General features: G+C 39.5%; 1 protein-coding gene across 4 annotated transcripts in view; it reads right to left on the reverse strand.

The window, feature by feature from the left end:
- Positions 1 to 19,314, reverse strand: part of LOC139721107 (uncharacterized) — a 196,555-nt gene that overhangs the window by 33,851 nt on the left and 143,390 nt on the right. For 3 of the 4 annotated variants that reach the window (XM_071632438.1, XM_071632437.1, XM_071632435.1), the window contains 3 exons: positions 11,243 to 11,413; positions 8,954 to 9,124; positions 6,043 to 6,170 (listed from right to left, as the gene is read on the reverse strand). In XM_071632438.1, coding sequence (XP_071488539.1) covers positions 6,043 to 6,170; positions 8,954 to 9,124; positions 11,243 to 11,413 — 470 coding nt within the window. The remainder of the gene's footprint in view (positions 1 to 6,042; positions 6,171 to 8,953; positions 9,125 to 11,242; positions 11,414 to 19,314) is intronic. The other variant, XM_071632436.1, reaches the window with a different exon arrangement.

Here is a 19,314-nt window from a genome sequence, read left to right on the forward strand (position 1 = left end):
GTGCTGGCAGCCAGAAAAGAAAAAAACAAAACAAAACCAAGTATTTTTAGAGGCTGTATCCAACCTTGATTCCATCGACATTCTTACTCATCCGATATTCCAGTCACACTCTTGATGTACCTAGATACTCTTTGGTTTGATCATGAACTGAATGCAACAAAAGCAGCACCACAATGAATTCATGCTTCCATCTATCAGTTTACAAAAAGCCATAGCTTAAGAATTACAATTTTTACTTAAAAAAAACTGATAAAAACTGATGTGTGTGCCATCACAACATGGTATATTTTGCAGACATGGAAAAACTGATAAAAATCTATGTGTATGGCCTGGATTATCAGCAGAAAAGACAACATGGTATTTCAGATATGAACCCCAGTTCCGCAAGACAAGTTGGCCCTTTTCTTTTGGGCCCTTGTTTGCTAGTCTGTATCTTATTTCTCATATCTCTTTCTCTCTCTCTCATCTCTTCATCTCTACATCTCCCTCTCTTGTGTTTGTTTGTATTCATCCCCCCTTCACCCATCTCTCTTTCTATCATTGTCTGTCTGTCTGTTTTCATCCCCTTTTCTCTCAATATTTCCATCTCTTTTTCCAAATATCTGATCAAATGTTGCAGGAAAACAAAAATAAATCTACCACTCCCTTCTTACATCTACCACGTGAGATCTACTGGGATGAAAGCCTCCTGATGTTTTTTTTCTTTCTTTTTCCCCTCACGTGCCTTACCTGCACCAGATCTGGCAAGGTGAATGACACGGTCAGGCACCGCTCCCTTTGGGGCCGGTGGGAGAAGTGCGGAAGTTTGTCCATACCTGGCCTGATGAAGGCTAATCTAAGGGATGAGCTCAAAAAGCTCTCTTCATGGACTGCAAAGCCCTCTCTTCTTCTCCAACTTCTTCTTGTTCCGTCCTTCTCTCTCTCTCTCTGAGATGTTTTCTCTCTTTACATCACACCTTAACAACTCACCATGGAGCTATTCCATACCCACCCATTATTTTGCATTCTTGTCTGAGATGTTGCGTCTGACAGTATCAGCCACGTCTTACATCACAGAAAATTTATGCAATGCTGTCCTTGAAGAATACTGCTCCTTGTGGCTCTTATGGATTTCAATACAACAACTCACTGCAGAGAAGCACACACACACACACACCTCATGTATTTTATGTGTTTGACAACCAGAGCATATGTACTAACATGAGATAAGGTTTTCATAGCATGGGGTAGAAGTGATGAAGTCATCCTATCCATTCCATTCTTCTTCCTTTTTTCTGTTTTGCTTCAGCAAAGTCTTGCTTACATTATGTTTTTCCCTTGTATCTTAAATATTATTGTTATTGTCATTTTCATTTGGCCGAATAAATGATGATAATAATAACAAAAAATAATAATCAAAATATTCTCCTCAGACAGTTCAATACTCTCTGCATTTTTATATTTGTTCTGTCCTGTTCCTATCCCATTTCATCCATGGTCTCCTCCCACAGCAACCACCTCCCAAAACATACCCAACCCGTAACCCTGCTTCCATCATATCCCATCCCAATACAATGGTAAAGGCCTAACAATGCCCCTACCCTTGCCCCACTCCCAAATGTCAAATCCCATTAATTCATTTTCTTACCATGTTCACTCAACAATTCAGTATTCATATATCCCTGCCCCTCCCCCTTATTACTGACCATCATATACCCATACCCCTCCCCCTGCAAATAATTTCTTCCAAAGTTGTTCCACATCTTATGATGACAACCTCATCACCATGCTGTCTTACAATGATATGAAGTTATTGGTGGATTTCCTAATTTCTGAAAAAATGAAAAGATTTTCATGTCATTTTGAACACTTGCAGTCTTATCTAGGTAATGTGATGAAGGCTTACATTTTATTTTGGTTATAATGAAATGCAGTCAGCTTTAAGTATGTTTATTCATCAAGTTCAAAACAACAGCAGTTCAACTAATACTGTATAAGCTTCATCCTTTATTTAGATGCTTTATATTAGATACTTCTTTGATCTATATCACCTAATTCCACTGCTTCTCTTTCTCTCCCACTAATCCACATTTGACCCCCCCCCCCCCCCCCAACACACACACACACAGCTCTATCTTTTCAAAGTTTCTTCTGCTCGGATGCTGATACAGGTACTGTATTCATCACAATGTAATCCAACACATCACTTATTGTGGTTGATGTACCACATTAAGATATTCTCAATCTTTTGACATAATCTCCAAAGGCAGTTTGGTTTGTATTTGAGAGCATTACAACATGTTAGTAGTTCCCTGAGACCAAAAACGAGAACCCTTACTGATTTGTCCAGCTAATGTCAGCAAGCTACTGTCTGAATTTAGTTTAGCGAATTCTCATTATCTTCACAACCACATAATATACATTATATACAAGGCTCAACATTAGTAGTGACCTGGGACCACTAAAGATTTAAGTCGGTCCACTATATTTCTAAGGTGGTCTCTTGGTGGCCCAATTGGGCAACTTAGTTTCAAAATTCAAAACTAAGTTTCAAAATCGCTGTGTTTCCTTTCAGGCCACCAAAAAAAAAAAGTAATATCTAAAGATTTTTGTGGCCCAAATGGCCTGTGGAGAAAAAGTTAGTGTGGAGCCCTGAAATCTATATATGTATACATTTTTACAGATTCTGTTGTTAAATGGTGGAATGAGTGGCTGATTCAAAGTGGCCTTGTTTAGAATGTGACAAACATCTGGCTTTATCATTTCTTTATGGCGGTTTGTTATCATTCATAAGACTTCATCACCTGTCCTTTTTTATCAGATTCTTCCTTTTTGTGCCACAATTCTTTGTCTCCTAATATCTAAAGTAGTTCACTTTTACTTCACTCTTATTTTCTTTATTTCCTCCTCTCTCTTTTCACATTGCTCATTTTTCATGAAAATGGAGTATTATGAATGCACAACTTTCAGCAGCAACACAAAATCACCAATCCCTGGTTTATGGCCTCAGGGTTCCACATGGGAGATTGGCAAAACTACTCTCAGCATCTAGCTAGCTTCACCTGTAAGATTTCCAATTGACTTGTAAGTGGGTTAATCGTCGTCATAATTTCACTTGAAACAGTCTCGTTTCCCCGGGCGACACGGAATGATCCACACCTTTCTGTGGCTTCCTCAATATGGGAGTGGCATTTCATTAACGATGATTAATTCATGAGACATGCTCGTATTTGGGGACAGCGGATGTGGTTTCAAAGTTTGAAATTGAGCAATGCCCTAAACACTGTGCTAAAACCTGAACCACTTGAGAACATAGTGAAACTTGTGTGCGTGTGTGTGTGTGTGTGTGTGTGTGTGTGCCTATTGACTTCCCTGCAACTGCAGTGCAGGGTCGGCTGGGATGCAGTCATCTTCTCAAGACACCATACTATTCTACTATTACATGAATAGCCCTTCATTTACACCTTGACCATGACTCTTGACCATTGTCCATGAGGAATGACCAACAGTCCTCCTTGTGCCAAGGAAGTAATACCCTGTCTATTTCTAGCCATCATACCAAATTAAATTCTACCACACCGGTGTATTGCGTACTTGGTTATAAATATTAATTGTGAGCGCCTTGAGCACCTTTGAGTGGATATGTTGCACGTTATAAATGTCAGTATTGTCATTCCTATCAAAGTGAACACATTCCTCCAAATCTGCCATAAAAACTGAGTGTACTGAAAAGACAGAAATAGGCATTGCCTGTCACATAACAATAGAATTATGTTATTTAATAGTTTGTACATGTATGTACAAATCCTTCCATTACACATCAGAACAATTCATCCTAAAATCTATTTCCTGAAACAGTGTATCAAACAATAACCCTGAAATTGATCCAAGTTACCCTAAGACTTTCCAGTATTCCTGCAAGTTGTGCACTTTCAACAAGGATAGCTGACACAAGAACATGTCAATATTACACACAAACACACACACACACACACACACACAGACACAGACACACACACACACACACACACACACACATGCATAAAGACCCAGAAACATGAACTTTTCCTTTTAAGCTCTCTGCTAGTTCTGAACCCATAGAGAATATCATAAAAACAAAATCAACGACTCGGCTAAAAAAGAGAGTGCTCCACTGGCTGCCGAGGGCTATGATATATTCAGATTTGTGAATTATTCCGAAGACAAGAAGAAAATCCCTGCTCAACTATACATGCTATTCTGGAAGTACGGCAGCTCATCAAATATTCACATCTCAGAGAAGACGGCCTGCTTTATCTCCTTTTGCCAGGAGAGAGCTATGCCAGACATATTGCATATTTCATGCATATATCATGAGCATCGACCCCCGGAGGATTTGCCCCACTTGGGATTCATCACAAGGCAATGCAATATCTTGAATTTTGGATTATTATGACGACCTTAGAAGATATCAGCTGAATCTATGCTGGAAACAACATGAAATCAAGTCAGACTAACAAAAAATACAGAATTAAAAAAAAAACATTAAAAAAAGATGTTATCATATCTGCCACTGCAGACAGTGCTCAGTTCTTGCAGTTTTTTTTTTGTGTAGTTCAAAACAAACTGAACACGAAGCCCCCCCCCCCCTCCCCCCCCAAAAAAAAAATACACATTACATCACAAGCTGAAGATGAAATGCGAGGAAGAGATGAAGAAGGAAGCTGAATATAATCCCATTTAATCCATCCAGCCACCAGACAATCACTTCCTGATAAAGTTGCTATCAGTCAAATGACACACATCCACACACCAGCCGTCTGGCACTTATTATAAATAGATCAAATTGGCTCCAGTCTCTTTGCAGACCTTCCATTTGTTTTGGTTTATTGCCTTTTTTTTTCATAGTGTGATATATCACTCTTTCTCTGCCCTTGTTCAATATTCAACACACAACAAACCCCAGAGACCTCCAATATTATTGTGAGAGTACCACATTGTACAAGGCACTGAAGTCTTCAAGATCCCCTCAGGTACAGAAGGCAATTAATGTGTTGTAATAACTAAAATAGATATACATGTACAGTATGCATAGCCACGCACCACCATCATTAAACTATCATGCAATGCATTTATGCATTCATTTGTAACTTTGAGGAAAGAGCTTCATTATCTTTTGCCTCTTGCCATGCAATTTTCCTTATCATAAGGTCAATGTATATCTTTCATAATTAACCTTTCCTGTGTTTTTCACAATCAGTTTCTGATATCACCATTCATAGTGTGTAGGAACTGAAATCAAATTTCTACCATTGCATTTATGACACTCTTCTCACTTCTAAACAAATATTTTGCAGTCGGCACCACCCTTCATTCTGAAAGCTACTGTGATAATGTCAACAATCATCACTATCATCTCCATCACCTTAGTGAGATTGCCATCACAATCATTAGCATCACCACCAGCATCATCAGAAGTTCATTTCATCATATTAAAACTTCCAGCACTTAGTAGATTTAATTCATACTACAACATTCTCACTATTATTCTTACCATGCATATCACCTTTGCACACTATCACTGCTAATATCAATCAAAAATCATTTCTTTAATCATCATCATCCCCATCCCCATCCCCATCACCACCACCATCACCATCACCATCACCATCACCATCATCATCACCATCACCATCTTCATCATCTTCATAATCATCATCATCATCATCATCATCATCATCATCATCATCATCATCACTTGATGTTATCATACCATCATTATCATCATTACCACCAAGAACTTGATCACTCTTCAGTCTCACTCCAATTATCATCATCACCCTCATCATCAACACTAATAGATATCATCTTGCTGTTATCATGACGATCTTCACTCAGCCACACTCCAAACATCACCTACTTCATCATCACCCTCATCATCATCACTAACAGATATCATCTTGCCATTTTCATCGTAATCTTCATTCATCTGCACTCAGATCATCTCTTCCTCCCACCATCACCAGTCTAACAATCATCTCCATCGATCATCTCCACCATCCATGTCAGTGATGCTGTCCTCACCTGCCGTTGTCCCGCCCCACTCCCCACACCCTGATGCTGCACACGTGCTGTGAGTTGAGAACGGTGGAGTCGTTGGGGTCTGTCAGCTTGAGGTACTCGTCCTCCAGCACCATGTACATGTCCTTGCCCTGGGGAGGGGGTAACAGGGGGGAGAGAGCGCACGGAGACGGAGACAAACAGAGATAGGGATCAGACAGACAGACAGAGACAGACAGACAGACAGACAGACAGACAGACAAGGACAAAGAGAGGGAAGGAGAGACACCATACAGAGAGACACATACAGAATAGACAAATAAAAAGAATAACAGACACAACGAGATACAGACATATGAAAAAGAAAGGGACAGAAACATAGATGTTAAAGGATATTGAGAAAATATGTACATGTGAGCATATTTGTATATGCAAAAGGGGCAAAGAGTGAGTGATGTTTGTTTTTATGTGTTTGCAAAAGTGGAGATAGAGAGAAAGAGAGCAAAAGAGAGAAAGAAAGGAGACAGAAGAAAAAAAAATGAAGGAGGACACATCCATGTAACAGGAAGCCAAATACAGATAGAGAAAAATGGGGATAAAGAGAGAGAGAAAAACAAATGATTTCTTCATATGATGATCAATTTGTTTGTCATCATGAAGAATATCGTAACACATTGTAAAAGGGAATGATTGCCCTTAGAAACTCAACACCATTACAGGTGCAAATATAAATGGACTGATGATATCTTTGATAGCCATATAGCTGTGACTCACCATAATAGAATGATATTACACAGTACTGTATGTCATCTGTGGTCAATATGTGGTCAATGCTGCGTACTTGTAAAAAAAACGTGTCCCTCTCTTCACAAGAAGAGATGATGTCAGAACTCAGGAAATAAATAAAAAAGAATCTGCTTTAGATTTAGGCAGCCTTTGCACATCTTTTTCTCTTAAGAGGAAGATAATACGATCTTGCCTCTGTCGGATACTGAATGACTGCCAGAATGGCATCTGCAGATGAAATGCCACGGAAATTGGAAAGGTCATTCAAGCGAGGGTTACACAATTCACTCAATTGCACATTTGGGAGACATTTTCCAAAGTTTGGACAGTGAATTTGGGATTCAGCTGACTATAAAGAGACATTTTGAGTGCGTCCCTGATGTCTATATGCAGCCATTTCCATGGTATGTCTCTCCCAGAGGTGAAATAAAGACTTAAACCATCAGCTGGGAAACGTCGGGGAAGGCACTATCACAGAAACGGAATTATCCACAAATTACATCCAGGGATCTTCAACTGGTTCCCTTAAGTGCACCTCGCACAATTTAAGAGCCAGATTATTTTTGCCGTCTCCAAATGCAAGATGTGCTCTTCAAAAATGCGCTCCCATATCTTGTCACTTTTCCATAGCCCAAGCTGTTTACGATGTAGCATCTTTCTACTTATGACAGTACTGAAAATATATGTTCACAATAACAGATATGCATGAAGTCCATTTATGTCCATATTGTTTTGTATGTTTAGCTAGATGATGCTCAAAAGAAATATTGAAATCTCCAATTAGAATTCCAATGTGAAGGGGAACCAGAGCAACAGGATAATATTTGCATAAGCCTGCTGTTTTTAATGTCATACTTTTGTTTTCATATGAGAGCTCATGCATGGATGAAGCCCCACAATGCTTTCATGCATATACCTTTTCTGTCTAAACAAAATCACTCTTTTGATATAATAAGCAAGATGTACTTCACTGATGTGGTTTTATGAGAGAAAAAAATGGATTCCTCCTCTTCAAATGTTTGAAATTTTGGTGCTTCATAAGACTACTCGCATTATGTGAAGTTTACCATGGCTTGTATTTTTTTGAAGTTATATTCACTTTGCATGACAATGAACAGCAATTCATCTTTATCAATCTCATTTCAGTCCAACCTTGATTATCCGGCTATTACCTTTCCAGATCTCTCTGTCAACCAGACATGGATGGCACATGATTGTTTTTACATTCTCAATGCAAAATACAGTTACTACAAGGAACATGGACCGAGAGGAAGGTGTATTTCCACTCATATTCCATCTTATTTCCATATTATTTGAATCATGGCACATGCAAATATCATATAAATCATCATACTGAATAGTAAATTAACAATGCCGAAAATATCAACCCAACACAACTTGCTTAAAAGATTTGAGGTTGAGCAAGTCTCTCTTCTCTGGACGTATCAATAATGAAGATGGCCATTGATCTCTGCATGGCTGGATGACTGTGGTTGGATGTATTTCAAATTTTAAAGAGCATGTGTAGATCCATTGTACTCCGTCTTATCATTTGTGTAAGTCTGATCATGATTCAAGATTACAGAGTAAGTATTTTACCTGGTAATGAGTGTCGAGCCACTGTGAAGTTTTTCTGTGTAAACACATATGAAACTGAATCAATTTTTGGATCTGAAGTGTGGTAGGAGTAAATTTCTGAGTGTGAATATGCTCCATCCCTTTTTGAACTAATTCAAAGTCTATATCATCTACAGACCAATGGCTCCCCTATGCAGCGATTACTGATAACTGTCATGTCTTGAGTAGTAGAGGTTCCCTTACATTAATTCTATTTGAAGAAATACAGCTTATATATGTCACTCACATTAGGCGGAAATGTTCGACTGTGACATCACTTTGAACAATCATATGCACATATTCCTATTACAAAAAGATTTTCCCCTGATGAAGTTCTCCTCCCTTTTAACTTAGCATTCTTCTGACATGGAATTACAACCTTTTATCTTTTCTCCATCCACTGACATACTCCCATTTTCCATGTTCACCCCTACACCCCTCCCCCCCCCCCCCCCGAAAAAAAAAATGAATGCAATAAAGAGAACTCAACAATTAATATCAAATGCTGTTAGTGATATTCTCAAATCCTTACCCTTTCACCTACCTCTCCCCAGATACCAGCTGTGTCCCGGATGTCGTTCTTGCGGTACGATAGCTGCCTTATGCAGTTATTGACAGCAAGACTGCTCTTGCCTGGTGACAGATCCGAGTCCTCCATCTCCACCCACCCCAGGGAGCGCACATGGAATCGGATACCACGGACCTGTCAGGGAGAAGGGAGGGGAAGGATCGTAGGAGGAGAGAGACGGAGAGAACGGTGAGAAGTAGAAGGTGTAATCAATAGACACAGTAGCAATCTTGGAGGAAGATCCTTAATGTGGCTGTGTGCAGTGCACTTGTAATTTCCTGAGAGATGCTGACGACTGGAAACGAGAGATAGACAGATGATGAGAGTACACCGGGACATGGGTGGGGATGATGGGGGAGGAGGAAGAGGAGGAGGAGGAGGAGGAGGAGGGGCAGGAAGAGGAGGAGGGTTAGGAAGAGCTAGGAGGAGGGGGAAGGGGTAGAAATGGGGATGAAGATTGACAAAACAAAGTAGAGGAAGGGTAGGTGCAGGAAGATAAAGGGGGTAGGGTAAGACAAGAACAGGAGAAAGGAGGATAGAAGAGAAGATGAAGGTAAGGAGAAAACAGAGGGGTAGATGGACAGGAGGAGGAGGGGGTTACAGCTCAGATGGAGATGGAAAAAAAGTGGAATGAGGGGGTAAGGGAGTGAGACAAGAGATGATAGAAGGAGATAGAGAGATGGGACAAGGGATGAAGACAGAAAAAAGGAGAGGTAGAGTAGAGCAGAGTATAGGTAGATGAAAGAAGAAGAGGAGCATGGAGAGAAAAGAAGAAACAAGAGTGGTTGAAGAATGGATAAAGAAGAAAGAAGAAGACAAGGAAGAATACAGAGGGCAGAGGTCACCGATCAGAGAGATGTAGATGGAGAGACAGATTGGAAACACACAGCAACTGATGGAAAACAGATAGAGACTCCAGGAAGGAGAAGTACACATGTGGGTTCATTTGAGGAAAATTGTGCAGGGATGGCAGAATAACCTAGCAGCCTCCTGACATTTACACAGGACAAGAGATGGAAGAAAAAATACACTACAGGGGAAACTCGGTATAACGAACACTGCTATAACGAGATATCGGTTATAACGAGGAAATTTTCTCGGTCCCAAATTTCCTTCCACACAAGTCTATGTAAAATGTTACTCTTATAGCGAGATCGGCTATAACGAAATAACTGCTATAACGAGATAAATTTTGTGACTTCCAAACAAAGAAAAACATAGTAAATCAAACCTGCTATAGCGAGGTAAAGCAAAATGCCTTCGGTAAAGCTTTACTTCGCCTGTGCTATCATCTTCCGAGATTGTAAAGCTTGATGCGCCAAAAACTGTCTTGTACACACATAATCATTAAGCACTCCAGCTAGCACTGCATGTTGTACGTGTGAAGTGTGTGTGTGCACGCACACTGATACATGCAGAAAATGTAGTGGGACGGCCATATGTATACATGACATCATCATGACGTTTAGCAGGTGTGAGGCAATCTGATGCTGTGATTGGCCTTCTACTTAGGGAATTCCCCGTCTTCACACACGCAGTCATAATGTACATATAGAATGTGTCACATACACACACAGCATTGTGCAGACCATATTCAAGCTTTCCACACAACACACACCCATACGATAACCACATACCAATCCACAGACGATCTTGTATTGATACAATCGCAAGCTATATAAATTTACAAATTCAAACAATTAATAAGAAACACATTCTTGATATTGGATTTCCTTGGCGAAAAACATCTTCTTACCCATAAAGGTGAGTAACTCCCTCACACACAATATCAAGTTATCAGTATTGATTGAAATATGATGGGTAGTCCCACATGTGCAAATTGATGTCTTTATTTTATGCCTTCTTTTATGCCTACTGATATAACGAGATATCGGCTATAACGAGGAAAATGACTCGGTCCCGACCATCTCGTTATATCGAGTTTCCACTGTACTAGAATGACAAGCCTTGCAACACACAGAGTATGGAAACAACTATTTAGCATAAGAGTGTATTCAAATCCTGATGTACCCTCTATTCTTTTATACTGAATGATAAAATGAACATAATTCATTGAAACTGTATTCATATTTCTTTTTTTCAGTAGATTGAGCTTTGAAATGCAGTTAAGATTATAAGCTCCAAACGAAGAATTACAACAAAAATACAGACATTCTTCCGTATGAAGAAATGTTTGACGCGGCTGGAAAACTGTCTGGGATAAAACTGGCCAAGATTGATCCACAAACTTACATTTTGCTCTGTTAGCAGGCGTGGCTCCTGGTCCTGCTTGGATGTGCTTGGTCCCAGCTTGAGCGAGGCATAGCGCAGTGTGGACTTCTGGAACTCTTTCAGACTTGGATCCTGGTCCTGCTCCTGTGGTGCTCCCGACGAGGCAGAGTTGGAATGGCTGTGCTTCAGCTCCTGGAACACACAAAAAGTGGGATTTTAAGGTAGACATTGGTGTCCATCTAAAAGAAACTACAATGATGCCCAAATGGACATACACATACAGCATCTGTCAGATCACAGTTCCTTCATATCTCTTGCATAAGCCATATCCCCTGCTGATCAAATCACATTTTAACAAACACTTCGGTAACATTGTTTGATTACTTGTTTGCCATTGATGAATAGCAATGCACACCATCAGTAACATCATACATTGTACAATATGTCATCAATCTGAAGAAAAGAAAGAGGCACAAATAAACAAACAAGCATCACTTACAATGCTTCATACCTTGGCAGAGAAAAAAAAAATGTGATTGTGCCTCAAATAAAAAAAACCGACATTGATGTAAATTGGTAAAATGAAAAATCAATTCACTATTAAGCAACTGATTATATGTAAATCTCAATCTAACTTATAAAGGGAAAACATTTAACAAGTTTCATGTATCAAAAAGGAAAATATCATAGATAGACACAGAGACTTTAGGCTCTATCTCAAGATGAGTCTACAGTATCAAGTAAACTTGATTGTCAAGTCTTCACCAAGAGAGGGCGCCAAGCACCATGTGCCACAAATCAAGTTCTTGGTCCAACAATCTCGCTTCCTTCAGTAGCAAAGAGACAAAGAATATTATCTCACAGATTCTGGCTGTCTCCTTAAGCCATCAGGGATGCCCTGTGCTCTCAGAAATATAAAAACCTATATTCCAATCCGCAAAATATCTTAATCCCTCTTCTTCTGAGGAAGATATTCTGATGAAAAGTACAAGACTTGACAAATTCCATCATGAAATGATATCTAAAATATGCATGTACAAAATGTCAGTGATATATATATATTTTAGCCATTTGACCACAGACAATTTGGGACCTGCCACTTCATAAGAGTAAATGCACATTTGATACTGATTCTAATCTTTGTATTGCCATGAAAAAGAAAATCAAACTATGGTAACATTCTTCCCTGGTGGTTTACCAAACTGTACTAAAATGCCAGTCAATGTTCAAGTTGACGCAGATAAACAGAGTAATATCACACAAACAGAACAGTTGAAGTTCCATTTATATCAGACTAGAAACAAGAAAGCTTTAGAATTTTGCAGATAAACATGTGTTCACAATACAGCTTAAACACGATTTCATACAGAGGTTAAATGAGGAGATGATGTCCTCACTCCACAAGTCTTTCATTACCCTCAACACAAATCCTACATCAATTTCCTTTGTTTTTAATTAACTCAAAAGGGATGAATTAAGTCCATCACATCAAATTAGTGCAGAGTTCCAGTAGCTCAGTAATTGTGACTTTTAAAAGGGTGGGATTATGGTTGCTGAATTATGGGGAAAAATCACATAAGTTTTGGACTTTACTTACAAGCCAATAGCAGATTTGTGAGATGATGACATCATCGCTGCATCTAATTTGCATAATTGTGATTAAGTTAGATATCACTGTCTTGTGAAATCATAAATAATTTTGATATCTCAACGACAACAACAAAAACCTTGAAATTCTGTCACTTGTAATATTTCACTGATACATGAAACATCTAGGACAGCTCAGATATCAGTGCTGGTATTTTTATTTTGCAGCCCTGCATGCACAAATAATCAAAACTAGATCAATTCATAGACACAGATTAATGTGAATTATACTCGTTGTTGTTATTGTGGTTGTTTGTTTGTTTGTTTATTTCTTCTCAAGAATATGCACCCCCTGATGACATGAGCCATTCATCAAGGGAGCAAGTGGGGTAATGAATTGCCGGAGCACATCGTCTGGACGAGATAAGATGCAAATCAGACAAGAAGCGAGAAGCCCCGAGATGGATGTTGGTTGGCTAATGTTGTTGTTGTCCTTGTTTTTGTATTTTTTTGTCCATTGGCAGCTGATTTCTGATCCTCGTATCATCAGTAGATACCAGTGAGAGCAGACATGATGTACATCAGCATGCATATCCTGCAATGCATCGCCCACATGAGTAACTTTTTAGTCAAGCCCCTACGATATAAAGTGTAATCTCCAAAATCAAAACCAGATATTGACCTACATCGCCCACTAAAGAAAAAAAAAGAAAAGATAATGAGAATGGTTGAGAAAGGGATATAAAGAGACAGACAGACAGACAGACAGACAGACAGACAAACAAACAAACAGAGAGAGGGTGAGAGGTAGTCTGTGGCTGATATCAGATTTCAAGATCTGTTTCACTGATACGTAGTATGACACCATCAGTTGATAGCCGCACAGTGATGATTCCACGGTAACAATACCAACAGTGTCATAAAATTGATTTATGTCTATAAAGAAACAGAGGCCTGGTCACAATTCCAATAAGTCTTCCCAAATTATATCACTTCTGGAAATCACAATGATTAATTTTCCATATCTGAGAGCCATACATAGTCTCTCCCTTTCCACTCTACAACACTGACACACTTAACCAAAAACAAACAAACAAACAAACAAAAAATGCACACATAAAACAATGAATAATCCAATTTGCCTGCATAAATGCCTGGTCCTTCGTGAAAAGATGGATCATATAAACACAGAATGTGTTGGGCAGTCAAATAATGTAAAACTGAAACTCAATGTAAGCATAATTGAATGCCTTATAAAGGGTTTATTGCAGTATCCATGACTCACTGATGGTAATGATATCCAAAACTTATTAATATATCATTAATTCTCATAACTGTCACAAAACAGGCTGCCGTATACTAACATCAACTTATCACCAAGTAATTTCTACATGACAGTGAAAGTGCTCGGGAAGACCATGGCAACTTAAAATAGATATTGTACTCACTTTATGCTCTCTCAGCATCTTTGTAAGCTACATAGCTCATGTACACCATCTCCATGAGTTATGGGGCAAAGCAAACAAAAACGTCATCAACCAATACTTTCCCCGTCCATGAGAGCCAAACAGGCATTCTTCCATGCCTGCAACGAGTGTAGGTACTCTAAACAGATACAAAAACAGAAAACATACTTTTTTACACCTTTTTCCCTTCCTTTCTCTCTCTCTCTTTACTTTCCCTCTCCCTCTCTATCTCTACATCCCTGGCAGTGACAATGCTACATGATGATATTGGATGAGTCATCTGGTCTAAATCATCACAAACGACATTGACAAGAAAAGGGGCGCTGGGTAATTACTGTCATCAACGTGTTGCTCTCTGCCGAGTTCAGTAAACATCCAGGCTCCCTAGCTGAGGTGAGTGGTAGATCCCTGCTGATGAATGAACAAGGCTGCGACATGCACGGTGGGAAAAAAAAAGGACAAAAAAACTACCAATATGGACCAAAGTTAAATTCAGCCTTGATGCAACATGTTCCTACTCACTGAGGGAGTGAACTTGCCCCCAAACCTGTCACTGTTTACCAAGACTCATCCTGTTACCATCGTTGGTGGTGATAAGTAATTATGGTGGCGATGACAAGGGACAGTGGAATCCAGGGTTCAAGTTGATTAGTTTGGATCAAACGGTGATGATGCATACATCATGGTGTAAGAAAAAACAAAATATACAAAGGGCCCACATGCAGGGCATTATATTGTGGATTATATCAAGGGCTGTAGTTGTTAATGTTGACAAGAAATGAGGTGACTTTCTGAACCAAATCTCATGATTGACAAAGCCACTGGGCACATGATACCTGATCTCAAAAAAAGAGGAACATTCTTTCTTTTGTTGCTGTTTATTTACAAGATGTATACATCAAGTGGGGAAGACAGTCATAACAGAATGCATAGTGTCTTACAGCTTTTGAGCAGCAGCGAGAGAAAAAAAAAATCCACAATGTGCAGACATGCTCAAATTGCATGTCTGTACCTGAGTGATAAAAGCAGCTCATAAAAGGACAGCTTGGAGAAGGTGTCTGCATGCCTGCAGTTGAAGCTGGCACACAGTTGGCTCTGTTTCTGCTCGTAAGTGCAGCGACGTCATGCGAAATTGCACCAAACACAAGGGACAGCAGCATCAAAGGTGATGTTCTGCATGTTGTCACGGCAACCTGAAGACCAGCAACTCTGCAAACTGTCCTTCTACTGTGTAATCCCTTCTGGCTAATTGGTAAAACGTATGTGACCTCATTCTTCAAATGAATGTCTAATCAGACCAAATGACATTGATTTTAACCAGCACGAAACATGTCATATGATGCTAGCCGAAGTACAAATGTGATTTCACCATCTTCCTGCAAGTATTGGCCATCTTCAGATTTACCACCAAAAAAAAAAAGAAGCTATGATCCTATAAAAATAATGGCACAAGCTGTTTAAATATTAGCTTTGTCTGTGCCTGTTGAATAATTCCAGGGGTAGTGGTTTTCAGTTTCTACATGTATATCAAAGCTAAAGTTTGCAAAAAAATGATCCCCCTAGTTTTATTAGGGCCACAGTCTGCACTATAAGTGGATGGGTTTGTAACAGCAATGGTGCCAATGCTCTCCTTGGCAGCATCTAATGGATGAGCATCATTAGACAGGCTGAATAGCATCTCCTGCTGGCCTATTCCACTGGGCCTTGGAAATGTGGTGACCTGGATTGTCAGTCTGAGAATATTACAATGTACTCTCCCATACATCTTTCTCGATTCTTCCTTTCAACTTCCCTCTCATTTAGATCTTTCTTCCTCTTCACTTTCTTTTCCTCTATCATTTCCCCTCTCTCTCTCTCTCTCTCTCTTTCCTGATAACACACACACACACACACACACACACACAAACACACACATATATATAATCAAGCTTGAGTTTATTGTTTATAGAAATGCACAGATCCCTTAACCCGTTGAGGACGAGTCCCGAGTATACTCGGGCAGGTGTCTACTGGAAATGCGTGTTGTAGCAAAACCAGTCCATCCTCAACAGATTAAAACATGGCTTTGTGTCAACATGTACTTATTGCCAAACATCTATCCCAAAACAGAACAAATTTGCTTGTTAATTAGCAAAATTCTGATCACAGTGTCACTGTCACATAGCTTTCATGTCAAACGTGTATGTACACCACTTTCCCCCTTTGCAGTAAACTTTATTCATAAAGGGAGTTTGCCTTACAATACACCACCAAGGCTAATTTCGTGCTCCAAAGGAATGGCTTTTCTGATAGCTTTTATTGCACGTTTTCCGCACATTGCACCTGTTACCATCTGCCAACTCCGTAACTCCTTTGTTAAGAGTTACCTTATTTTCCCCTCTTGGTCTCATGTTTGTTGCTAAAATGGATCACACGTACTGCCTAATTCATCATCCAAGGTTTTATCACTTTCCATGGCTTTTTATGACTCTGCATCTTTTCAAAAACATCAGATCCCATTTTCCACAACAATTAGCTTGTATCAAAGTTATTCGCCTTATATAAATCATGTGTTTTCACAAAGCGCGACAGAAAGAGGGGGAAATATATGGAGAGAGAGAGAGAGAGAACCGAAGAACATAAAAATGCAAAAAAAAAGAGACATGGGGGAGAGGAAAGATAATTTTTGGAAGATGGGGGGGGGGGGGAGGGGAGACAGTGAGACCAATTATAGAGATTGAGAATCTTCGTGCCAGTTCCGCACATTGTCACTCTTGTCCTAATTAATGCAAATTGAGATCTCCCTATGGAGTCATGCCTGCCTGGAAATGTGGGGCCGTGTGGATTCAGAAAGTCTGGGGGACAAGCAGCAAGCGTGTCGAAATGAAGGCATGCCTTGAGAATCGGGCCGACAACAGTTTGAGAGAAAAGAGGTCCCCTCCTTTTAAATCTTTGTTCATAGACATAGTTGAAATGAAGGAGCCAGTCACTGACGCTGGTATACCACAATGCATTAAAGCAGGATTCCTGGTGTGGATTGGGGTGATACGGGTATCAGTATAATGAAACATGTTATAAAATTACCGTCTGAAAGAAAACTGATGAAAATGAGGTTTTTAAGGCAAGCTGGTGATATGGTTCATGTCACAGATAACCTAGTTGGATCTTCCACTGGTGATGATGATGATGATAATGGTGATAATGTAAGATTATGGTTATAACATTGACAATACTGGTGCAAGCAGCAGACTCAGAAACAAGAGAGATTACGGTAATGGTGGTGTTGATGATGATAATAATGAAAACCATAAAAAATTGGATGGTAGTGTAGAATGAAATGAGCTGCCAAATGAAGAAGTTACGAGGGAAATGATTCAGAACGTAAAAATATGATGGTTTACAGCAACTGCTGTCAAAGCAGTCACAACTGTTAGTGTGGCTGTCACAAAAACACAACACAACAAAACAAAAACCAAAACAAAACACAACAGCAATATCTGACAGGCATGATGAGCTTCAAGAACATGAATCAAAAGTTTGTGATGGTCTTTTATAGACATGTAAGAAAATAGTGTAGCTTTGAACATGCTGAGAGAAAAGGTACCAGCGGTGAAGAAATGAGAAGAGATACTACTTCACAAGGGCAGAGAGAGAGAAGGAGAAAGTTAAAGAGGATGACACCTAGACCGGTGGGCCGGGATGTCATCAGGATGAGGTTTAAACCCCGTCTGTCAAGACGTCATTTACTGGAAGGAGAGTCTGTCTGGTCTCAGACTGAAAGGGCTTCATATGACACATGCCGGAAATGTTCATTTAAGGCAGGCCTGATGGCATGCTGTCTGTGCTTAAGAGAAGAATAGTCTCCATCCCAAACACACTACTGTACTTTCTTGGTGGGGAAGGGGGAGGGGATTGTTTTTATAAGCATATTACTGGCAGCTTTGGCATTAGCATACATACATATGTTGCACGGTCCTTCTGCTCTATATTGGATCTCTATTCGTGAATGAAAGTTGCAATGTTTCTTACATATATAACTTTGTATGTTTGTATATATGTCTACATATATACAAGAATATATGTATCCTTAAATGTATGCAATATGCATACTATATATACACATACATACACATACTCAAGGACATTAAAGATGACTCACACTGAAGTGTTAATGTCTTGTTCATAAATAATACATTGCCTGCAATTTTCTTGCTTATGTTTAGCTAAAATACAGTAATTAGAGCACCCAAACAAATGAGACAGAAAAAAAAGAAGAAAAAGAGGACATATGAGAGATACTCGCATAATGAAAGCAGGAGGGAAAAAATATTTGATAAGCATACAGGCTGTTTTCATGCTGTCTACAACAGTCAGTCCTTGGTAATCAGCTAGCGACAGGCTTCCAGCTCACAAAGCATCAGCTTATCACCCTGACCTTAGCCGTAAGAAATTATAAACTGGGGCTCATGAATTATGCATGTTATCGAAGGGCAGTACATCACAAGAGCATTGGCAAAGGTGCACTCCATGGTTTTGCCAATAAAAAATTCACTCGCTTCTCCTTAAAAAAAAAAAAGTCCAGACAAAGTGGAACAAAGTAAAAAAAATGGAGGGGGAGAAAAGCGTGTGTGTGTATCGGAAACATCCCCCGAAAGTTCAAATGTCTGCATGCTCCACTGTCATGATCGATCTTAGAGGAAAGCATCACGATGTCGGGGCACATCATCGCACCGACGTGGAAGTCCAGTTGGGCATTATAAGTCATGGACGGAAACACTTTTCTCACCTTCTGCGGCTGATGATGTTGCAGATAGCTGAGGGAAGGTGACATGATCAGTTTGAAAGAGAAATCCAGAAATACAAACTGTATACATACTGCATTCCCTGTGGTAGACAAGAGTTTTGTACATGGGTGGAAAAATATGGAAAGCTGTGCGGTAGTAATATATTTTTTTTTTTAAAGGCTTTATTACTAACATCAACGAATAAGGCCAAAGATTGCAGGTGAGAAGTTGGCTGCACATGGGATTTTATATTCATCTTTTCCACAAAAGAATGAAA

This window comes from Diadema antillarum, unplaced genomic scaffold, assembly GCF_040938485.1.
Source record: "Diadema antillarum isolate AM-2024a unplaced genomic scaffold, OU_Dant_1.0 scf00000138, whole genome shotgun sequence".
NCBI classification, from domain to species: Eukaryota; Metazoa; Echinodermata; class Echinoidea; order Diadematoida; family Diadematidae; genus Diadema; species Diadema antillarum.